The sequence below is a fragment of the Phacochoerus africanus genome, chromosome 8 (assembly GCF_016906955.1).
Source record: "Phacochoerus africanus isolate WHEZ1 chromosome 8, ROS_Pafr_v1, whole genome shotgun sequence".
Lineage (NCBI taxonomy): Eukaryota > Metazoa > Chordata > Mammalia > Artiodactyla > Suidae > Phacochoerus > Phacochoerus africanus.
Genome location: NC_062551.1, coordinates 149,416,319 through 149,441,679, shown reverse-complemented (window position 1 = coordinate 149,441,679; position 25,361 = coordinate 149,416,319). Strand labels below are relative to the sequence as shown.

The 25,361-nt window shown below is 36.0% G+C and overlaps 1 protein-coding gene across 4 annotated transcripts in view; it reads right to left on the bottom strand.

Moving 5' to 3' along the window:
• Positions 1–25,361, bottom strand: part of DOCK7 (dedicator of cytokinesis 7) — a 225,551-nt gene that overhangs the window by 72,094 nt on the left and 128,096 nt on the right. For 2 of the 4 annotated variants that reach the window (XM_047788826.1, XM_047788827.1), the window contains exons 20-28: positions 22,559–22,790; positions 18,970–19,134; positions 16,538–16,707; positions 9,647–9,739; positions 8,362–8,451; positions 7,307–7,402; positions 4,156–4,296; positions 3,943–4,056; positions 2,133–2,303 (exon numbers count right to left, since the gene is read on the bottom strand). In XM_047788826.1, coding sequence (XP_047644782.1) covers positions 2,133–2,303; positions 3,943–4,056; positions 4,156–4,296; positions 7,307–7,402; positions 8,362–8,451; positions 9,647–9,739; positions 16,538–16,707; positions 18,970–19,134; positions 22,559–22,790 — 1,272 coding nt within the window. The remainder of the gene's footprint in view (positions 1–2,132; positions 2,304–3,942; positions 4,057–4,155; positions 4,297–7,306; positions 7,403–8,361; positions 8,452–9,646; positions 9,740–16,537; positions 16,708–18,969; positions 19,135–22,558; positions 22,791–25,361) is intronic. The other 2 variants (XM_047788828.1, XM_047788829.1) reach the window with 1 other exon arrangement.

Genomic DNA, 25,361 nt, shown 5'->3' with positions numbered 1-25,361 from the left:
CTCCTATTACTTTGGGTACAGTAAACTATGATAAAATAACATCTTTAATTATTTTCAATTTCCTTTTTCTCATATTAAAATTATTCTATCTGCTTTTTCCTTTACACTTTTGGTCACTTAATGTTTTAATATCATACTCTGAAGAGAAAAAAGGAACTAAATCCAAATGATATATTATGTACTCACTGCTAAGTATAAAAGAAATATTCACAGTCAAGCCTACTGGTTTTCCAGAGAAATTTCAAATACTAATAAAGTTGTTTTTCAGAGAAAATACTATTGAGAAAATTCCTATAATTTTGTGGTCCACTTACTGAGTTTTTACAAGTTTCTTTTAATACTGCAAAATAGCATCCTCCAAGATAGAGTTCAAGGCGAGAGTGAACTCAACCTCATCACCCTCTAATCCTTATTCAAGACCACCCATGTGAGGCTTCTCAGAAGAGCAAACTTCAGATTTATTTATGGAGGAATCATCTTACTAATAAGTATATAAAACTATTCCTGCCCCCACACTAAACAATATGTCATCTATGAGAATCTGAAAATTAGGCAGTTAGATGTGAAAGTAGGGAACAAGATAATGAAAGACATTCTACTAATTTCTTGGCTGAAATGAGATGTCTGGCATGGGGTCAGGTGTAAACAAATGTGTTTCACTAAAGGTTTAGGGAAATGCACTTATGATTAATTTGTCCTTGACTGTGTTGTCCCATCTTTGGCAGAGGATAGGGGAAGAGCGCAAAAGACTAGCCTCATTCATTACTGGAGGAAGTGTATGCTAGTCAGGTAAAAGTATGTAGGAATAGGCTGGTCCTTAAGAATTTTTGCAAAAGGAAAATGAAAAGTGGGGAATATTCTCTGATGTTTTCCAATCTTTCTAAGTAAAGTTTGAAATCCTCTTTATCAAGCATCTGAGGTTAATGTAGGTCTAGAGAATCGCATTCAGGAATTAACTATCTCAAAAATAAACTTACAAAGAGTTCAGATCTACTCTGACTTTAGACATTAAGAACTCAAGGGGAGTTCCCGTCGTGGCGCAGTGGTTAACGAATCCGACTAGGAACCATGAGGTTGCGGGTTCGGTCCCTGCCCTTGCTCAGTGGGTTAATGATCCGGCGTTGCCGTGAGCTGTGGTGTAGGTTGCAGATGCTGCTCGGATCCCGCGTTGCTGTGGCTCTGGCGTAGGCCGGTGGCTACAGCTCCAATTCAACCCCTAGCCTGGGAATCTCCATATGGGAGCGGCCCAAGAAATAGCAACAACAACAACAACAACAACAGACAAAAGACAAAAAGACAAAAAAAAAAAAAGAACTCAAGGAAGTAGCTTGCTTGCCTCAGGAATTATATAGCCCCCCCCCACCCCGCCCCCGCCAAAAAAAAAAGTTTCACTAGAGGGACAATTACGATTGTTCTCTGATACAAAACCCATAAAATCCCTTCATTTCAATCTGTATGACAGGACACATAATGATTGCTACCATAACCCTTTGTCATCTTTAGAGAAACTACTAGGCACACTATGAAAACCCATTAACATCCATCTAGCTTCCTCTGGGTTCTCTGGATACAAGAGAAGCAGGCAGGACTTTTGCCAGGATTGTACTGCAGTCTGACTTGTTTCTCTGCTAAATTATGCTTCATTCACCTTCCTTTCCAAGGTACTGATCCCTAATAAATATCCTGCACCCCAAACTCAGTCTGTATCCACCTCAAAAAAAAAAAAAAACCCAACTTGTGAAAACATCTGAAGTGAATTTATGTAGGTGAATTCACTCACAAGTGCATAAATCAGTAAGAGGAATGTAACACAGTGATTAGAACTTGGGCTCTAGAATAAAGCCAACATATACTGTGTTTTGAAACCTAGCTCTGCCACTTTTTACTGTGTGACCCTGGCTAAGTTACTGATCTCTCTGTGTTTCAGCTTTCTCATCTGTAGAAGAGGGAGAATAACACAACTTACCTCCTAGAGTTGCTTTTAGGAGTAAATAATTAGTATAATAAAGCACTTAGTATGGAGCCTATCACACAGCTATTATTCAATGGTGTTACTTATCACTTTTTCCAGTATCTAGAATGCTTTTTCACAAATGTGGGCTTTGAAAACTTTTTTCATACATTTTGCATACCTGAGATGTTGCAGAAGAAACAGAAGGTGATGGTGATGCAGGTGGAGTAAGCAGGCTGCAGGGTAAGTTTAAGGTAACATAGTGCTCATGGCTACAGATGATTCGCAGAAAATCCAGTCTCAAGGACACCAGGACACTTGGATTCGGTAATGAATAAAGCTTTGAAGACACCTTGTAAGCATTGCAAAAATAAGAGAACACAAATTGAACACATCATTTCTCTAAGACCAACACCAGAATGACGGATTAAAGAATTAAAGAACAGGAGTTCTTATTGTACCTCAGTAGGTTAAGGACCCAATGTTGTCTCTATGAAGATGTGGGTTCTATCCTTGGCCTTGCTCAGTGGGTTAAGGTTCTGGCGTTGCTGTGGCTGTGGAGTAGGGTGGCAGCTATAGCTCTGATTCAACCCCTGGCCCAGCAACTTCCATATGCTGCAGGTGTGTTCGTGGGGGGGGGGGGTAGAATTAATGAACAGAACTCAGTAGGTAGTTCTGGGTTTTGTGGTTTAAATAACAGTACCAGTTTTTCCAGACTTAGTGCTAAAATAAAAAATTTAGAACTACAAGACTTACTGAATAAATCCACTGATTAAATGCATTTTTTAAAGCCATATTCTTCTATTTCCAATATAGCATTAATATTTGCACTTCTCAGAATCTTGATGAATAAAAATATACCACCAAAATAACTTCATAAAAGAAGGTGCACATTCTTTTTTACAGCACCTTGTGCTAACCTATATTTACGACAGTCTACTTTCCCAACTACCTATTAGCTACATGAGGAAATGTATACAACTGACTTATTTTAATAGTTTTAGCAACCCTAGAGTCCAGCTCTATGTTTGGTAAATGTAGGAGGCCAATGTTTGAAGAATAAAGACAGGATAGGTTTAGGGCACAATAAAATATGAACTTTGGGGGAAAACATAAAAATTATAAGTACTGCAAATGCTTGCAAATAGGTCCGTGCCCACACATAGTTTTAAGTTTTCTATTAAAAGAAACATACAATAATGGCACCCAATAGAACAGATCTTCAAAATTCTAAGTATCAGACCGCCAAATAGCATTTTCAACCAGTAGTTCTCCCAAACTAATCTGTGGATCAACAGGGAAGTGCTTTATAAGCACCGTGTCCTACACTCCTCGCCTCCAACACCAAGATTCCAACTCCTCAATAATGCTGGGATTATAGAGATCTGCATATTTTTAAGCTCCTTTGAAAGGTAATTTTAGGATGATTATACAGCTCACTACCCAAATGATCAATCAGGACCAATAACTAATGTATTCTAAAAGCCAGGTATCATTGATCAGCCGATTTAAAAAAATTAAAGCAAAACCAAATGCTCATAGAAAAGAACCAGGATACTTTTACTTGGAACTTGAATAAACGTTTGCCCATGATTCAGGGTTCATCATGAGGAGTACACAGCAAAATGAAACTGCTTTAAAAATCACTCAAGATACACTAAGTTGGGTTAGCTGCTCATTCAGTAAAAATGCTGCTCTTACATGGCATCTTGGGGTGGCATTATATGCAGACTACTGAACTGATGGTATACTTCTGAATGAGAATTAAAGAATCACATGTAGGCCAGTGTAACCCAAGAAAAAGCAACTATACCGACAGCAGTCTGCCATAGTTCTGTGTCCTGAGAAAACAAATGTAATTTATTTTTCACTAATAAAAATATGAATACTTTAATAAAAAAATCACTATATAAATCTTAGCTCCTACCCTGAAAAGAACAAACACAGCATTTAAATTATTTGATCACTAAGTAGTACTAATTATACATCACCTGTTTATAACAGGTCTTGATAAGGCTGAAGACAAATCCTCTGTCCATAACAGACAACAGATCATTAAGAAAGAATGCAAGGCTTGTGTTGAGTCTCTCAACCATTTCTGTGTCCTGGGAAAGAGATTTAAAATGAAAAACAAATAAAAGATGATAGTTGAATGTTTGCTTGAAAGATGGACTTCGTTTTAAAAAATAATACGTTATCTTTACCTTCTGAAATCGTGAAACTATATCACTTGCAATTGTGCTGACAAGAGCAGCAATATCATCCATGAAACGTTCTGGGAAACGACTTTTCCTTGGTGCATCAAGTTTATCATTAAAGTATAAATGGTGCACCATGCTCTTTACCTGAAAAAAGAAGTAAGCCTTGAGTGGAATTTCTTAAGGATATAATTAAAAGTTACAGCGACTCAACATTAGGGCTATTTTTTTCAACATACCATGTGATTTAATAGGTGGCTAAAATACTTTTAGCCCCTAAAATAGTTTGAAAAAGTTCACGTACTATTCTGTAATATTCCTTTAGAGGAATACCAAACACGATTCAACTCAATCACTGTATTTCCTTCATGAAATTATCCTGGCTATCAATGGGGAAAAAATTCTGGGTATGTCAACAGAAAAAAAATTACATCCTTTAAAAACTGTTTCAAATTAAATCTTTCTAAGACTCAACAATTGTGCCATTCCATGTCCCCCTAAGTGTAAGCCTTGAAAGGTTAGAAACCTTGATGGCACTGTAGTATCTTTAGCATTTAGTATCTAGTGACAAATGGTAGGTGTACATTTAATGCTGATGACTACATGCTAAGAATAAAATGTTAGGTAAAAATTAATTTCAATTTACAAAATGCTTTTAGATATAGATGCTTACCACAACAATATGGTGACAGTAATAACGAACTGTGAATTCAGGGAAATTAGAGCCAAGGTTTTACTATTAGTAAATAGCAGAACCAAGTCTTAAACTGCACCATTCCACCATTCAACTATATTATGTTTAAGAAATCGGAACATACATGTTAACACTATTTTTTTAAAAAGTCAAAATTTTGATCTTATGTTAAAAGCACATGAATTATATTTGGTGTTTATTCTCTAGGGGAAAAATGAGCTGCTTATCACTTATACCTGGTGCCTGATTTATTTAACCATTTTATAGATTAGTAAATCTCTAGAAGAAATGTCTTTTTAGAATTTAGTTTCTGGTATACACAACAAAGTCATTCAGTTATAACATCTATATCCCTTTCTATATTTATGTCATTATGGTTTATTATAGGATACTGAATATAGTTCCCTGTGCTATACAGTAGGACCTTGTTGTTTATTTTTATATAGTAGTTTATATCTGCCAATCTCAAGCTCCTAATTTATCTCCCCCCAACCCTCTTTCCCCTTTGGTAACCATAAGTTTGTTTTCTATGTCTGTGAGTCTATTCTATAAATAAGTTCATTTGCATCATATTTTAAATACTACATATAGGTGATATCATACTTACATACTTATTTGCCTTTCTCTTCCTTTTTTTTTGTCTTTTTGCCTTTTCTAGGGCCGTTCCCCCATGGCATATGGAGGTTCCCAGGCTAGGGGTCGAATCGGAGCTGTAGCCACCAGCCTACACCAGAGCCACAGCAACGCAGGATCCAAGCCGCATCTGCGACCTACACCACAGCTCATGGCAACGCAGGATCCTTAACCCACTGAGCAAGGCCAGGGACTGAACCCGCAACCTCATGGTTCCTAGTCGGATTCATTAACCACTAAGCCACGACGGGAACTCCCCTTTCTCTTTCTTACTTCACTTAGTATTATAATCTCTGGGTCCATTCATGTTGCCACCAATGGTAGTATTTCATTCTTTTTATTTATATATTTATTTTTGCTTTTTAGGGCCACACCAGTAGCATATGGAAGTTCCCAGGCTAGGGGTCGAATCAGAGCTACAGCTGCCAGCCTATGCCACAGTCACAGCAATGAGGGATTCAAGCCGCATCTGTGACCTACATCACAGCACACAGCAACACCAGATCCCTGACCCACTGAGCGAAGCCAGGGATTGAACCCTCATCCTCATGGATACTATCAGATTCGTTTCCACTGAGCCAATACAGGAACTCCCTATTTCATTCTTTTTTATGGCCGAGTAATATTCCACTGTACATATATAAACCACATCTTCTTAATCCATTCATCTGCCCACAGACATTTAGGTTGCTTCCATGTCTTGGATACTGCAATGAACATTGGGGTGTTTGTATCTTTTCAAACTAGTTTTCTCCAGATACATGCCCAGTGGGATTACTGGATCATATGGCAACTCAATTTTTAACTTTTTAAGGGACCTCCATACTGTTTTCCATAGTGGCTGTACCAATTTACATTCAGTACAAGAGAATTCTCTTTTCTCCACACCTTCTCCAGCATTTATTATTTGTAGACTTTTCAATGATGGGCATTCTGACCAGTGTGAGGTGCTACCTCATTGCAGTTTTGATTTGCAGAAGAAATTCGTCTTATCCTCAATGTAAGTAAAAGTCAATGCTAAGAATGACTCTATGACATCCTCTGGAACTTCTCATTGTTTCTTTTCTTTCTTTTTCTCTCTTTGCCTTTCTTGCTGTTGTTGCTGTTTTGTTTTCCTCTGTTTCTTATTTATTATTTTACACTTTTCTTGGAAGAAAAAGTTTTAATGATTTCAGCTTTCTAGAGGCTGGAGAAGAAGGTCCCCAGTGCCAGAGTCTGAATCACAACTCTGCTTGTATACTTAAACAAGTTGCTTAACCTCTCTGAGCCTTCGTAATAATCCCTAGCCCATAAGTCTGTGCTACTACACTGTATGTACTTAACAATTGTATATATGTGTTTATGTCATTGTATAGATATTTATCAAAATACTAATTACTTATTCCTTTTTAACATAATTTACTGAATTAAGAAAAAAAAAGTGTTGTTTTTTTTTATTGGCTGTAACTGGCATTTCCCTAAGAGTTTTCCAACCATAAAAGCAGTAGTTATCTATACAGCTCTTTTTATGTTTGGTGTGAAATCAACAGTACTGCCAATGTACCCTAGCATGTTCAGACCAAGAAGAACAATTCACAGGTTTCCTTTAAAAAGATAGCTAGCTTCTGCAATCAGCCCTAAAAATATAGTTAAAATCAGCTTTACAACCTCAGCTAAATTGTGCTGATTATCCACAATATTTATTTAGAGATAAGCATATGTAATTTTGTCTTGGAGGCACATGTAAAACTGTAAGATGGGCAACAGAAAAAGATGTAGAATAAAATAATGAGCTAACGCAAAACTGTTCAATAAGGAAAACAATATTAAAGAATGTGTTAGTTGGCTCACCATTAATTCAAAAAAGAACCAGGCTTGTTGCAAAGCTGATTCCCGAACGCTGCCACTGCAGACAACCCACTGCAAAGCCAGCTCCTCATGAAAAAGCTATCCAGAAGTAAATCCAAAGTTATTATCAATGTCAAGTCTGCTGATAACACAAACCAAATAATAATGCAACTACAAATGAAGATATAATGAGAATAAGCAAAATAAGGCATGTGAACCATTCAATGATGCAGTGAGGACATCCATTAACGAAATGGCTATTTATACATGTAAGACAGTGGCATGTTGAACAGCTGAAAAAATTACATGTTATCTTGCAGTAAAATGTAATTTTAAAAGGACAGGTGGGAAACAGCCTCCTAAATTGTACCTGCAAACAGAAATTAGACCAAAAACTCACAATTACAAATAAAATCTTGTTTCTGCCTTACATACAGATTTCAACATATGCAAATACATTCATGAACTTTGCTGGTACAATTTAGGAAATACCTTCAAAAATTTAAACTTTGATATCAGCCATTAATTTTTAAGATTTCAAGTATTTAAAGTCTTTTTATTAAAATAGCAGACATTTCTTGCCTTGTAATGGATATGCATACAAAGCATTTGCAAAATAGTGTATATTAATATGAAAAAGGACTAACAAAACTGTGCATAAGGGAAGCAAATCAACATATCTTACTAAGAGTGATAATTTTTCTAACTCATCTTCCTTTCCCTGGAGATTTAAAACACAAAACAGAAGCCGTTACAGAAACAGAATTAAGAGTTGATACATTTTTTTTTTTTGGTACTAAAGTTTGACGATCAAATTTAATTCACTAAACTCTAAAAACAGTCAACCTCAAAGATATAAACATTATAATAATGTAAAAGAGCCTACACTGGAGAAGTATACCCAAAAAGGCATCACACAAGCAATGCTTGCTCAAATGTATTTTTAAGCACATTGCAATTATTGTAACATTTCATACCAGTTATGTAAAGTAATTTTATATCCACTTAATTACTGGAATTATTTTCCCCCTACATGTTTTGTCTTCATATGAATCTACCTTTTTAGTTGGTAGGCGTCCCGTTAATGTTTGTAAGAAACTTGACGTCTCTGTGTGCGAAGACATTCGATTACAACTTCGATCCATAGCCTATGGAGTGAAGATGAATGAATGACAAAATAACATTAAAATTCGCTGTGGGTGACTTTGCAGCTCAAGGATTACGTACAATTTTTTTGAATAGAGTTAAGTGTGGTTTCAATAACCATCTATTTTATTGCTGACCTCATTTTCACCATTTTAACCCACTTTAATGACAATACGTTAGAAGTATTAAAATGGCGTCTATATAGTTTTAGTCTTTAAAAAGTTTAAGTATTTTAATGATTAGAATAAATTCAGAGTGCTGCAAAGAATGAAACTTTTTATCTGTGTGACCTATATACACATGCACATATATACAGTAAGAAAATGTAAAGAAGTAAAAATATACTTCTCACTGGTCTCAGACCAAAAAGATCAAGACTTTTATATTTAAAAAGTACAAGTTTAGAATGCTTTCATTTTTCACTATCATCGAAAACTACAACTCAACTTTGCTACATCCTATATTAAATATAAATCATTTATATTAACAAATTCACAATTAAATTTTTTTCAAGAACGAGAGCATTTTCCTCCAAAGCCAATACACAGATGAGAAGTATATCTTGAGAAATCATGCAGTATTAGCTATCAGGCAATTGGACTTAAGTAAGCAAAACCTAGTACAAATAAGTTAGAACAAATTTCATACTTTGCAACACAGTACATATTAAAACAGATTTTTTGCTTCTGGTATTTAATTTTAGAGTATGGTGATGATATACTGTTCACATTTCATTTCAGGTGATTATCAATATTTCTAGTCAGTGATTATGAAGGAAATGACAAGACAGTAAATGCTAAATGAAAATGATACAACAGCTATATTTTAAGCCAAAAGAAAATGGAAAACTGTCAGGTTTTTTTCCACACAAAATTTTTCAAAATTTCTACAGAAGATGTGCTATTCCCAAAGTAGGAACTGTTATCAAAGTCATCAATTGCATAAGCAGCAGGCACTGAAACATCAATGGGGTGTACAGGGAGGGAAGGAGGAGGAGACAGGAAACAGGAAAGCAGAGTATTACTGGTGCAATTGGTGTATTCATGCATAGCAGTTGGAAAATGTGCTAAGTAAACAAAAATACACACTTTTTAATGATTAAAAAGCAAGCCACTGAAATCATAGTATATACTAAAAAGTCATGTTCTAAAGGGAAACATCAGCAGCCAATAAAGAAACCTCTAATATAAACACCACCTGTGTTGATTCTGTACTTGGACTGGGGTTGGATCCCCATGGGGCAGCTTTTGGACCACCAGTGTTAACCCAGGAATTGGAGCGATCTAAACCCTAAGCATATAATAGAAAGCAGTTGGAAAGGAAAGAAATATTACATGTGGCATGCTATATTCTTAAAGAAAACTAGACTTTCCAATGCAAACATGTTTTTAATTAGTACTGTTAAAGCAACCAAAAATTTTAGGCACCTATAGAGTATTAGTTCACCAAAATTATCTTAGTACATAACTTTAAAAAAAAATCACCAAGAAAAGTATAGCACTTAAAGGTAATTTCTCTTTGTATAAAGGTATCACCTTGAAGCATTAATAACTAAAGTTCCCACAGCACCATCCCCCCAAACTCTCTTTAAAGATGGTACAAGTTAGCAATAGACAATTTCCTATAAATCTAATGTAGGTTTAAAAGAAAAAAGTGGAAGAAAAACATTCTATTCTTCTCTAAAAAACTTTAATTTTATCCCATCTGTCATCAACTGAAAACTTCTGTGTAGTGATAAGCAGATACCATTTGAATTTGCTTCCTCTTTCACTTGGTTTTAGGGATCAGCAGGAGAAAGTCAGTAAAAAATTAAGAAAAAAAATTCCAACATTTGCTCCTTCCTACAAATGATTGATTTGGGATTGTGCTTGTTGAAATTAAACAAGATGGGCCTCTATTTTACATAAAAATTATAAGGAAAAACATTATGCTGGGGTTCTCTATAGGAATTATATCTTCACCATCACTATCATTAAAGTTAATCTGATACACTATTAATGTGTATGTGCAGAAATAAATTATGTCCACCTTCTCTGAAAGAGGTTATTATGATCCCAGGGAAGGGAACTGAGTCTTCACCTCAATTTCTTAAACCTGACAGGTCATGAGAATCACCTCAATTATAAAATTCAGATTCTGGGCCCTACCCACAGAAATCCTGATTCAGCAATCTGGACTAGGGCTTGAGAATCTGCTATAGAACTGAGCTAGTTATAATGGATTTTGAGAGGACTATCGAAGACAACCCAAGACAAGCTAAAAATATCAGGGCTTGAGCATGAACCCAAACCAGAAAGCACCATAGAAGGACGGGTGAAAGAAAAGACAGAGCAGTAACGATGGTCATCAACTCCATATATAGACATTAGTATCACCTGGGAAGGTTAAAGACAACAACCACCACAAACGTTTAGAGGTAGGGCCCTACCTCTAAACAATTAAATAAGAATCTCTGGGAAGAGGCCCATGCATCAATATTATGGGATGGAAAAGAGTGGGGAGAAGGAAGGTAAGGAGGGAAGGGGGGGGAGACAAATATTTCCCATTCTTCTTTATTTTTCCAAAAATACAGAGACATTCAAATGATACAATAATTACTAAGTCCTCATTTATGACATTGAATGGTGCAAGGTGAGAGTTAAAAGTTCAAATCCAGTTAAAAGTTCAAATCTACTGCTTAATAATTATAAAATCCAAGATGAGTTATCCAATCTCTTCTTTGGTTTCTTGGCTACAAAATAGGAATAACAAGCGTCTCCTTCACATTGTAAGGATCAAATAAATAATGGAATTAAATCACTAAGTACAGCAGCTCAAATATTGTAAACTTTTAAAAAAAGAAAGCCAGTGGCCAATTATTTTGTAAGGACGATAATTTCCATTATTCAAATGTCATAAAGCTAACAGTCCTTAGTTAAGCAAATTCACTAATAATATTTACTAATGTAATAACTATGTTTATGTATCTCCAACAGAATCGATTAACCAAACATGTGTATGTGTGCATGAAAGTTTGTTTCTTCCACATCCCTGTAAGATTATTATTCTGTCCCTCAGACACAGATAGATTCCTTCCTTGAGCTAGGCCCACAGTGTATAGGACTTGCCATCAATACCTGTCAAGATTTTACAAAGATTTGGCTTTATCTGCACAAGTCCTCAGCATAGTGGATTTAGTAAGCTATGCACATAACTAGCTCTCAGTGTTTGAAAAATAAATGAAAATTAGGAGATGAAACATTAGGGAGAAACTACATATTAATGTAAAATTGCATTGGCATTTGATTAAAAGCATTAAAATTCAAATCTGATATAACCATTTATTTACATAACTGAATGTTAAAAGAACACTGCTATGATAATAATAGATCAGTTTGGGCAAAATAACAATGAAAAAAGTCTCACAAAATGGTTTTATAGCTACCAGAGTAAAAAAAAAAAAAAAAAAAAGTCTATGGACAGTATTTTTGAATTTTAGGAGATGTGCATTTTGTATTAGGGTGTGCAGTCTAACCAAAACTTTTATAAAACCAAATCTCTTAAGATTTTTAAATATATAATTAATTCTGATAGCCAGAGGGCAAACAAAAGCATAATTCAATTTTTTAGTTGTTTACTCTTGCTAGAGATACTCAGTACTTACTAACATTCTTTCACTGGATAAATATATTTTAAGCATCTTCCATATGCTAAACATCATAGGTGCTTTGATACATCAGTTAAACAAATATCCCTGCCCTATATAACTTGTACCCTAATGAATGGGAAAACTAAAAAAAGTAATAACAATATGTAACTAATTTATAAACTACTCTAAAAGGTAGTAAATGTTATGAGTGGAAGAAACAGAATAAGGGGATGAAAAGTCCTCAGGACAAGACTGAGGAGAAAGACACACTTATACATTTAAATAAGATAGTCAGGGTAGACCTCATGGAAAAGGTAGTCCTATGTGTAACGATTTAAAGAAGGTGAAGAGCTTAGTCATAGGATCCCACTCAGAAAAATGGCATAATCCAACTTAAGTTTTGTTTGCTTGTGATTTAAGCTTTTAAAGCAGCATTCTGGCTGCTATGTTGCTATGTTCCCTGCTGGAAGCAGGGAAACCGTCTTTAAGGCTGTTATATTAATTCAGGAAAAGATGATAGTAGTTCAGGCCAAATGATAGCATAAGAGGTGGTGAGAAGAAGCTCTGCCTTTACATATACGCAAATCTAAACAAAAGGCTTTGGAAAAGGCAGCTGAGTTTACAATTCCAGAGAGGTTTGTACTTAAAATATAATTTTGTGAGATGTCAGCTTAAAGTGTTATTTACAACAACAGGACTCCAGAAGATCACCAAATAAGTAACTTCAGAGAGAAAAGAACACAAGACAGAGAAAATAAGAACAGAGGCCTGGGGCACTTCCAAATTAAGAAATGATACAATAAGGAATCTACAAAAGAGACTTGAAAATGTATAATCAGGAAAGGAAGAAGAAAATCAAGAGTACAGGGGCCAGAAGCCCTGTACACATAATAAATCAAGGAGGAAGAAGAATCTGAGTGTGGTAAAAGCTGCTGTAAAGTAAAGGAAGTCAAGCGTTGAGAATTAATCCTTGGATTTAGGAACATGGAGAGCAATGGGGATATTGAGAAGGGCAGTTTAGGCAGAAGATCAAAGAACATGTTTGAAATAGGCTAACGGGATTTAAAGAATGGGAGTAAAAGAATTGGAGACAGCAAGTATAGAAAACTCTTTAAGGAATTCTACCTACAAAAGGTAGCAGAGAAAGGTCAAAGCAGCAGAAAAACCAGTAAGGAGATTCTTTTAAGAGGGAGAATGAACAGCATGCCTGTATGTGAATGGGTTGATTTAGTAGATGGGGAGAAACTGATGATGTAGGAGAGAGGAGAGAACTGCTGGAGTGAGGATCTTGAGTAGGTGAAAGGGGACGGGAGGTTGCATACAGAGGGAATGGATTTAGAGTAATGGATAGTCTGTCTACAGCAGAGTTTTAAGTAGTAGGTGGTAGTAGATAAGAGTACAACGGTGAAAGTTGACACAAGGTTGCTTTGATTTTTTAATGAAGTAGGAGATAAAGTGAGGAGGATTTGTGGGGAACTGTTAGAAGGCCTGCGGTACAAAAGAATGCAAGAAACCTTTTTCTGGGGAAATGGGAATGTAAATGGAATAAAGAAATGTAGTATAATTGACTGAGCATCAAGGGCTCTCCTGAGGTTCATGGCCTTTAATTTCAAATGCGATCAGTCATCATGGCATTTCTCAAAACATGTTTAGTGGCATAGGAGCTGACATGACACAGGCAGTGAGCTGGGTTCAACTATGGTTAGAGGTTTGTCTTAACAAGTACAATAAAGCAAGAGAGAGATAATGGAAGTGATGTTGGTTTATAATAGGAATAATTATAATGACTGATCATGGAATTCAAGCTGACCAAACTGGAAGAACATTAAGGGCGTGAGGTATATAGTAAAAAGGTCATAGGATCAAGTGACTGGAGGTTGCAGGGGTGTAAAGAAATTGTTGAAGCTGGGGTCCTAGACAGAAAAATATGAGCTAATGGTTAGAAAACAAGATGCACGACATTGAGATTATGAGGGTTCGTCATGACAACACTACGGGTATCACCATGGCTGAAACAGGTTGAAAAACAAAAATCATTAAAGAAGAGTTTCTAGAACTTCCAAGCCAATAAAATCAGAATAAATGAAGAGTAGCTATAAATAAACTTCAGATTCCTTACAATTTTGCAATGAGATAAAAATTACATACCATTATTACTAGGGATTATGACTAAATGATAGCCCGAAATGAAGGTAGCTATCAAAAATTATGTGATCAAAAAAACCCACATAAAAACCACTTAAATAAAATCTGATTAGGACAAGGCTGTGTCATAAGAAATTCTCATCTTATGATGGCTTTCTCAGAAGTTTATACATATAATATCAGAAGCAAGTTTATGTCATTATTAGGTCCCATTTTATGAACCACTACAAAAAAGGCAAATAATCATTCCAATATATGTAGACCTTTGATCTAAATCTTAATGTTAAAAACTATCAAATATATCATCTGTCACAGGAAACTCTAGAATTATGCCAAATGAAGCATAATGCAAAGCTTACAGAAATTAAAAGACGTTTCAAAAGTAGAACCTTGAAGAAAATGTATCTACTTAATGGGAAAATTTCTTTTAACTCACAAACCAGATTCATTCTACTGAAGAAGTGTATTTACAGTGTTAAATTATGCGGAGTATTACCTCTATTACAAAAAGAAAATATCAAGAACAAAGACAAAGATAAAAAACGTTTTCTTAGACATGTTGGGGGAGAAGAGCCTTCTCTGCAAGTCTTATATTACTCGGTTACTCTGCAGTATCTCATGTAAATATACCTGCACATCATTCTCTCAGAGAGTTCACAGAAAGTTTGTGAGTTACCCTTTGTTTAATTAGGGTAACCTTTGTTTAATTAAGGTAACATCTATTCAGATCTTTAAGTTATACTGAAATTCATGTTTATTAAATTATAAGTCTACAAAGTATATTTTTGATTTTTGAGAAATGACGTTAAAATATATTTTGATTTGTGAGAAATTAAAAGTGAACAATGCCCAAAGTTTATTAAATGTTTCTGAATGTAGAATTTCTGTAACTGTATTAGTAGATTTAAGTAGTTCTGATGTGTTTGATCACTATGCAAATTATTTCACATATTCAAACTCAGATCGTTTAAAAAAGTTCCGTTATAGTTAAGGCTAAAGTTAAACACAGACTCCAGAACAGATTTACTAATTTTTCCTCATATTCTAATTAACACACTAAAATGCCAAAGAAAAGTCAGCCATGATTTCATAACAATCCTTTACAAAGCAAAAAATATATTTAAAATGGTTAGGTCAAAACCAAACATGATGTGATTTCTTGTCCTTAAGTCTTACTGTTCTATTTTCCAGTTCGACTTTCTTTTTTTTTAATTTTTTAAAAATTTTATTAAGAGTATGGTTGATTTACAGTGTTGTGTCAATTTCTGCTATACAGCATAGTCACTCAGCCATATATATATATACACACACACATATATATAAGCCACACACACATATATAAGCCACACACACACACACATATATATATACACATTCTTTTTCTCATACTATCTTCCATTATGTTCTATCCCAAGAGATTGGATATAGTTTCCTGTGCTGTACAATAGACCTTACTGCTTATCCATTCTAAATGTAATAATTTGCATCCACCAACTCCAAACTCCCTGTCCATCCCACTTCCTCCTCTGCAGCAACCACACGTCTCTTCTCTATGTCTGTAAGTCTGTTTCGTAGATAGGTTCATCTGTGCCATATTTTAGATTCCATATATGTGATGTCAGATGGTATTTGTCTTTCTCTTTCTGACTTACTTCATTTAGTATGAGAATGTCTGCTTGCATCCATGTAGCTGCAAATGGCATTATTTTGTTCTTTCTTATGGCTGACTAGTATCCCATTGTATATATGTATCATGTCTTCTTAATCTAGTTTGATTTTCAAATTCTGAGTTATGTTTGTACTTGGAAAGGTAATAACTATTTGTTCCTTAAGTGTGTTTGGGGGGGGTTAATAAAGATATCTTTTAATCCCATAGAAAAATCAATCTAACCATTTTTCACATGGACAAAAGTTAAGTTCTATGTGTCTGGCCCTCCAAGACAAATTTCTGAATTTAGCAAAATTTTTTGAGCAGAGTGCACAAACCAGTTTGTAATAGCAAGCACATTTAACACAAACATGAAACACCTAAGTGTTCACTGATAGGATAGAAATGTACAATTTCTTTCTTATTACTAACCCCTAACCCCGAGTACCCTTTTTTTTTTTTTTTTTGGCTGCACTCATCACATGAGTTCCTGGGCCAGGGATTGAACCAGAGCCACAGCAGTGACAATGCCGAGTCCTTAACCAAGAGAGAACTCCCTCAAATACATTTAAAAATTAAGAATAAAGAAAAATAATTGGACAGGTCTCATTTGTCCAATCTGTCATAAGCTGAAAGTCAAATTTACAGACACACATCTTCAGTTTACCTTACTGCCGATGATTGACCGTACTTCATCATCTGGTGACGTGGGAGTCCCAGATATATCTGGATTACTATTGCTAAGGCTTCGAGAACGATTTAAATTAAGGCTTGCAGGTCTCACAGCAGATCTAGCCATTGTGGCATAATGCACTGATCCTCCCAAACCCCCAGGACCTAGAGTTGTATATAAAATAGCACATAATTGAACAAAGAAAATTAATCAGGAAAGGGCCTGAAAAAAATCTCTTCCACTTTAGACTCTTCCACAAAGTTCATAAATTGCTTTCATTTCTAAATGAATATACTGTAAGAAAAACACTCAAGACCTAATGATAGCTATACAAAGATAATTTATTTTACAGCAGCTGACAAAACCATATGAATTATAAATAAAATCATTATCTCCTCAATGTTTCTATGATTATATATTACATACACAATAAAAAAAATGAAAGTAATAAGAAACATACAAACATTACCTTCACATTTATATGAGGGTATCTACGACCCCAAACGCTCTAGCTAATGTCTTTTCCTTTTTTCCCACCCTCCTGCTCTGCTCCTTGAAAGCCACTAAGAGGGAGAGCTAATTTACTGTCGTATCTCTTAAATGGAATCACAGCTTATATCTCTATCTTCAACACTGCTAGTTTTAACAAAATGGCATCTTTATAATATACATACATAAATGTAAACAAAAGATAATTCTCCTAAGAGCCCAGGTTATGTGGAAAAGCAAAGAACCCTTTTTTGTCTGAAATCAAGCCTAACATCATCATTCAACCATGATCTACGAACATAAAATAACCAGCAACTTTATCTCCATTTTTCTTACTTAGAGAAATCTTTTCTGGGTGTCATACAGGCAAATGACACATACCTGTCAACTAATTAACTTACAGCCTTTCAGGTCAGCATGTAAAAAAGACATTTTGCAAATCTATGAAATTCTAATAGTATACCAAATGGAAGAGTAAATGAAGAGGCAGTAAATATAGTCCATGATCACTTATACACTCAGAACCTCAGGTACTACAATTTTAGAAATCAAGAAGGAAATTATGAACATGGCTGTAAGAGTGAATTAGTTCTTTTGGCAATTAAGAAATAAAACTTAGACTACTACTTAGATTACTATTATGCCTAGTTTTCATAATGAAAGTCATAATTATTTGTCACCATCATTAATGTTAACATTGCCAACAGCTGAAACAGGACACTTAGCATTATCACCAGTGATGAAGGATGATTCATACTGACAAAGATGTTAACAGATTGAAAGGTATGCACAACATAACTAGTAATAACTAACTGAACAACTAAAGAGTTATTCAAACTAAGATATCCCCTACCTCCACCACTAATTATTTTGTCATATAAAAAACCAAGTAACTACTATGGGCTCTAATGTTCAGAAAGACTATATTATTTGTTTGACCATAAAGAGATGAGAACTTTTCTAAAGTATAATCTTTTTTTTTTTTTTTTAATGGACACACCTGTGACATATGGAAATCCCTGAGCCAGGGATTGAATCCAAGCTGCAGCGATAGATCTGCAATGGATCCAAAATTATGGATCTAAAATGGATCCGCAATGAATCTAAAATCATAGTACTTGAGGTTCTGAGTGTATAAGTGATTATGGACTATATTTAATGCCTCTCCATGTATTCTCCCATGGATTAAGATAGAAGTTCCATGGAAAAATAAATGCAGCAATGCTGGATCCTTTCACCCACCAAGGACCCCCATCTCTGCAACTACCTGAGTCACTGCAGTCAGATTCTTAACCCACTATGCCCCACTGGGATCTCCAACAATTTTTTATATTATTGTAGGTATTATCAGGCAACTACTGAGCCATCACATTTCTCCTTTAATGTCCAACAGCACTCCAAATGACGAACGTAACAGTCCACTTATATTAACAGGGAATGATAAATGCTTTCAGAGATAGAAGTTATTTTCAGAGGTCATTTCCATAAACTAATTCAACCAAGATCTCTCTACTTCAAATTAAAGGAAGCTGTATAAATAATATTTTAAAATGTAATCTATTTAGAGTTCCCACTGTGGCACAACAGGATCGGCAGTGTCTCTGGAGTGCTGGGACACAGGTTGAATCCCCGGCCAGCACAGTAGGTTAAGGAACCAGTGTTGCTGCAATGTAGGTCACAACTGAGGCTTGGTTCTGACCCCTGGCTCAGGAACTCAATATGCCCGCAGGGCAGCCACAAAAAAGGAAAGGGGAAAAAAAAAAAAGTAACCTATTTATCCTTTTAACTCCAGTACCTAGAGTCCATGACACTTAGAGGCATTCAATAAATGTTTGCTGTTGAATAAATGCATCACATTATGGACTACAAGATTATTTCAACCCTCCTCTGAACACAAATCTATGCGAAATAGTTTCATAGTAAAAAGAACAAAATACCTGGTGATGGTGAATTAGGATAAGTATTTGGTAGGCGAAAAACATAGTAGATGTATGATGCAAGAAGGTTGTTTCTGCCGTGCTGGTCATGATTGCCTTCCAAGTTTTTGTGAAGCCGATTTATAATTGATGCCATGGCTTCGAATGATGCTTGACCTAGATTAACTTTTAAGAAAGAGGAAAATATTTTTGCATTAACTTTTTTAGACTGTAAATTCCAAAAAGGCTTTGTCATCACTATATGCATTAGGTACAGTGACTGTACACAGTAGTGCATAAAGATGAAATCTGATACTGATTTTATAATATCAACTTATGATGTATTAGTGGAATCAAAAACACTTTTCTCAACAAAATGAGAAAAAAACTCATTTTACTAATTTAACATAAAAATTATGCGATTTGGGAGTTCCCGTCGTGGCGCAGTGGTTAACGAATCCGACTAGGAACCATGAGGTTGCGGGTTCGGTCCCTGCCCTTGCTCAGTGGGTTAATGATCCGGCGTTGCCATGAGCTGTGGTGTAGGTTGCAGACGCGGCTCGGATCCCACGTTGCTGTGGCTCTCGTGTAGGCCAGTGGCTACAGCTCCGATTCGACCCCTAGCCTGGGAACCTCCATATGCCGCGGGAGCGGCCCAAGAAATAGCAAAAAGACCAAAAAAAAAAAAATTATGCGATTTGCTTAGTGAAAAATCAAAACATCATTGAACAGGTGTCCACTATTCTGTAAAACAACAAAAGCACATAAGAAAAAAGAAGTCTTTTGTATATAACCTTGAGAAGTAACTTATTTTAAAGATGACTTTGAGAACCTAAATACCATACATTGAGCACATGTTACTTTTGTTTAAAAAATAAAAATTACCAATAAAAGTGGATTATTAAAAATATGACCTTAAGGAGTTCCGTTGAGGTGCAGCAGAAATGAATCCGACTAGGAACCACAAGGTTGTGGGTTCGATCCCTGGCCTCACTCAGCAGGTTAAGGATCCGGCATTGCCGTGAGCTGTGACGCAGGTCACAAACGCAGCTCAGATCCAGCGTTGCTGTGGCTGTGGGGTAGGCCAGCAGCTGTAGCTCCAATTCGACCCCTAGCCTGGGAACCTCCATATGCCACCAGTGCAGCCCTAAAAAGAAAAACAAAAAATTAAGATAATAACAAAAGGGAATAAGGATAACCACCTTTATTGAAATGGGCAATTCTGTAAACGGATTTGAAGGATAAAAGGCTAGAAAACCACAATGACTTAAGACTACAGCACATTTAAATGCCAGGGTAAGTAACAGCCACCCAGTCATTCAAGTCAGTGTAAAACAAGAATTTTGCAAACTTATGGTAGCACAATGAATAAATGGATAATCCAAATAGCCATTTTGAGCAATAGATCATCACATTTTATGATTTATTTAATCAACAGGAATTATGAACAGATGAGGCCAATAAAGTTTTCCTAAAAGTGGAATAATCAGATAGAGTGGTCATTTGAGAAGATTAATCTATATATACTGAACTAGAAGAGAGACTAGAGACAGATAAACCTAGGCAGAGTTTAGCAATCCTACATGTATTCCTGGTTGATTCCTTTTCCTCACAGCAGCTATTCCAAGTCACTGGAATCCTTCTCAAAACTATGTCCCCTTTACTCCCTTCTCAGTGAATCTTGCTTTTTATCTCCCAGTAGAAATTTATAAAGTCCTTATGTCCTTACTATAAACTTATCAGAGTCTGAAACAATTTTTACTTCCTTTCCAAAGGAAGCAGTGCTCAATGATATATACTAGTGACATGCAGCAGTGTTGACACATAACAATGACCTATCCACCTTCATTTTTGTCGTACAGGGTTGCCTCATTAATTAAACCCTCTTGCACCCCTATGTAAATTCTCAAATCATATAAACAAGCTCAAATCTCTCCATTCTTATGCCCTAATGAAACTTGATTCCTCTTCTAATTAAATTTTTCAAAAGAGTATTACTTGCTTTTTTGTATTCATCATCCAATATTTATTATACTTAATTCTCCGTAATCTGGCTTCCACTTCCACTTTTTTTTTTTTTTGGCCATGCCGGCAGCAACAATGCCAGATACTTAACCCACTGTGCCATAGGGGAACTCCCTACTTTGACTATTTGACCAAAACTATTCTTGTTCATTTCACCAGCGGACACTTCTTCAGTACAGTGGATAAGAGTGAGACTCCAGAATCCACTGCTTTGAGTTTGAATCCTTGGGCAAAATTTTAAGAATTAATTATGTTTATCATTTTACTCATGAAATCAGGAAGTTCACACCTATACACAGAGTTGTAAAGAGTTCATACATTAATATAAATAAAGCACATGGTACAGTTCCTGGTACATAGTAAGTGCTGTGGAAATGTTTGTTACTATTGTTATTTTATACAATTTACAAAAATGAACAATGCTAACTTTTTTTAAATGCCTATGACTTCTGTAACATTACTCTCTACAGCCTCTCTTCAGAGCATCTCCTAAACCACTCTCTCTTCTCTACCCTACCATCACTGTCTTTTACCAGGACTTAAAATTTTTTGTATGAAATTCTACAAGATTCCCAATGTGTTTCCCTGCCTCTAGATTTTTCCACTTTCAATCCACCTCCATACACAATCGAAAGCCAAACTGGGTCACAATACATTCCGAATTAAAACCAGACCCTTCAAAAGCTATTGACGCTTTACAGAATAATAGCCCAATTCCCTAATGTGCCAAGGAAGGACCTATTTCATCTCTCCTACCACTAATATATCTAATCACTAACCCTCCAATTTTTAACTAATTACTTACAACTCTGCTGAAATGTCCAGGTTAGTTTGTCTATCTGCACACTATGCACACGCTGTTTCATCTCCCTGGGTTAGTTATTTACCTGTCAGACTACTAATCATCTTTATATGCTCAACCCAAGAATTACCTCTACTTACAAGTCTCCCTAAAAAAAATTTCAAGGATGTGACTACTCATCTCCTTTGTGCCACCGCTTCTTAATACAAAATTTCTCTAACTAGTTAGCTGAAATTTCTTAGAAGCTCAACTACTTTTCAGAATTTGGGTGGAAGCTGTTAGCAAAAGTAGAGGAATAAAGCTGGGAAAAAAGGTAGAAAACAAGAATATCTCTCCTTCCAGAGCAACTCACAAGAAAAAGAAGATAGAGATTTTGAGTTAATGATGAATAATAGCTAAATTAAATAGAGGATAGCAGGTAAGTGAAAATGTACATTATAAATCATGTAAAATACAGTATGATTCATCTGCTGCTTTTTTCTTAACCAGTCTATTAAAATCAGGACCCATGCCTTGGACAGTGCCTAGCAGTGTACATACACATTAAGTGCTCAGTAAATATTTGGTGACTGAATAATTTGAATAGAAGTCTATTTGGCACATTTTACAGAAACAAACAAAAGAAAGTTAACATTTCCCAGCATTAGAAACAAGAAAATAACAATCTCCCCCAAAATCAAACACTGTCCTTATAGATAGCAAATAGGAATCATAATTCTATTTCTGTAAAAGTTAGAAGTATCAAATATAAATTTGATGATTCTCTAAACATTGGTAAATTACCTATCTGGCCAGCAATGACAGGAGGTCTAACAACTAAAAGTATCAGTTTATCAAGCAGAAGATGAAGGAATCGAACCACTGGCTCCAACTGAGATGAATTCAATGCTGAAATACTGCTCTTCAATTCATTTTCTAAGTTATTTTCCATGATTCTCATGTCTCCAATACGGACTGGGAACATATGTTCATCCAAAGCATTCACCAGAGCGAAAAACTTATCAAGATAAGGATCCTAAAACAAAAATTAAAACAGAGGCATTAAACAATTATAACTTTGTCAATTCCCCCAACTATGGACCTCGTATTAATTGATAATACAAAAAGTACATATTAGCATGTATAAATATTGTTTCCAATTAAATACATCTAGTCTCATCTATTATTGTAAAGTAGCCATTTCAAATACCATGGATTACTCAAAAAAAAAAAAAAACCCTTGATATTAGTTTTTTTTTTCCCAATGTGAGTCTACCTTACTGCTTTAGAGCGCAACTATGATGGCAGGTGTGTTAGTAACCTACTTGTGTTCATTTTTAATTACTTCTTAGCTCCATCCAAATCCACCCTCTTTTCCGCATTTTGTAATCCTGAAGCTAAACTCTTCAAACTACATTTGTCCTTTGTCAGCAGGCGTGTGGGTAGGCTCTCATAACAGAAGGTACGGGAAACAGTGCACTGGGCGTGAGGAGCTAGAAGGGACTCATCTTGTTTGATTTCCTGATAGCGGCGCATAGGTATGCCTGTTAGGGCCCAGAGATGAGAGGCATGGGCAGCAGTGGTGGCTCTCACAGTTCCACAGCAGGTACCCTCCACTGAGTTGGCTCAGCACCAAAGCACAGCAGGCAACGAGTTCCTGGAGAGGCAGTGTCCTCTCCTCAAAGGTCTGATTCCCAGCCTGCAGGATCTTCCTCTAGGTTGCTAAGTGCCTTTCTTCCTCATCACTTTCGGCAACTGCTATCTTTGCTACAATCAGAATTCTCTTAACTTGTTCAGTAGTGAATCATCTTTAACCCAGTTAACAATTATTTACAAATTTTCTCCATTTAAATTACTAGCAGTTTCCACCTCCTGATTAAATCCTGAGTGCTATTATTTAACCTCATTTTACACTGACAGAACCACGGTCTTATTTAAAGCAGTAATGTGCCCAGACCCAAGGCGGATGCTTGCTCTCTGAGCCTCTTTATACCTAGAAATAACCATGTGCCATAGTTCTGACCAATGAGATGTGAACCAAAGTCTCCTGAAACCCTGGGAAGACTTTTACTTAGTTAACAATGAAAAACTTTAAGAAAAGGTAATGCTAGGAGTTCCCATTGTGGCTCAGTGGAAACGAATCTGACTAGCATCCATGAGGATGCAGGTTCAATCCCTGGCCTCGCTCAGTGGGTTGAGGATCTGGTGTTGCTGTGAACCGTGGTGTAGGTCACAGATGAGGCTCAGATGCGGCACAGATGCGTTGCTGTGGCTGTGGTGTAGGCCAGCGGCTACAGCTCCAATTCAACCCCTTGCCTGGGAACCTCCATATGCCGTGGGTGTGGCCCTAAGAAACAAAAAGAAAAAAAGAAAGAAAGAAAAGGTAATGCTAAACAGCTTTGTATTTATAGTTTTAATATTACTCTAATTGGAAATGTATTTTAAATGAATAAAAAATATTTCTACAGAGTTCGATGTATCCAATATATTTCAAAGAGCTACACGAAACGTATAAAACATCATAAAAAACATTTATTGTCTTCAATCGATCCTTTTAAAAAGATTTTAATACATGATAAAATTTTATTACATAGTTGAAAATTTAGAAACTTTTGCGTTTTCGTCATCAGGACCATGAATGTCACGGTGCTCTACACTAGACACGTCCGCTCTATTCTTCCTCCACATTCTAGAGATTTTAAATCATCTATATAAAATATTTCGCCCCAAATCTTTTGTCATATTAAAACAATACGTGTATCCAGCTCCAAAAAAAAAGTCAGGAGAAAAAGATAAACATACTACCAACACTAGAAAAAGAGAAATCAATGATTACAGGATTAAAAATGTGAAAAATAAAGTATTTGCACTTAATATCATGTGATATTAAGAATAATTTTACTGGAGTTCCCGTCGAGGCTCCATGGTTAACGAATCCGACTAGGAACCATGAGGATGCAGGTTCGATCCCTGGCCTTGATCAGTGGGTTGGGGATCTGGCGTTTCTGTGAGCTGTGGTGTAGGTTGCAGATGCGGCTCGGATCCCGAGTTGCTGTGGCTCTGGCGTAGGCTTGGCAGCTTTAGCTCTGACTGGACCCTTAGCCTGGGAACCTCCATATGCCATGGAAGCGGCCCTAGAAAAGGCAAAAAAAAGACCAAAAAAAAAAAAAAAGAAGAATTTTACTAAGGGAAGGAATATGTTTCAGCAATACACTATAGTGTCAAGCTTCTCAATATCAGATGAATAAAGTCTACAGGAAACACAGGACATATCTAGTAATGGTAAACTAAAAACTCTACTGGAGTTTGCTTTTTCCCCCCCCCAGCTTTTTAGGGTCATACCCACGGCATATGGAAGTTCCCAGGCTAGGGGTTGAATCAGAGCTACAGCTGCCAGCCTACACCATAGCTCACAGCAACGCTGGATCCCTGACCCACTGAGCAAGGCCAGGGATTGAACCTGCATCCTCATGGATACCAGCCAGATTTGTTTCCACTGCGCCACAACGGGGACTCCTTACCGGAGCATTATTTTACTGGGATCTACCTGTGACTGCTAAATAAAACCTATATACTACTTATTTTGCTGCTGTTTTAAAATATAACA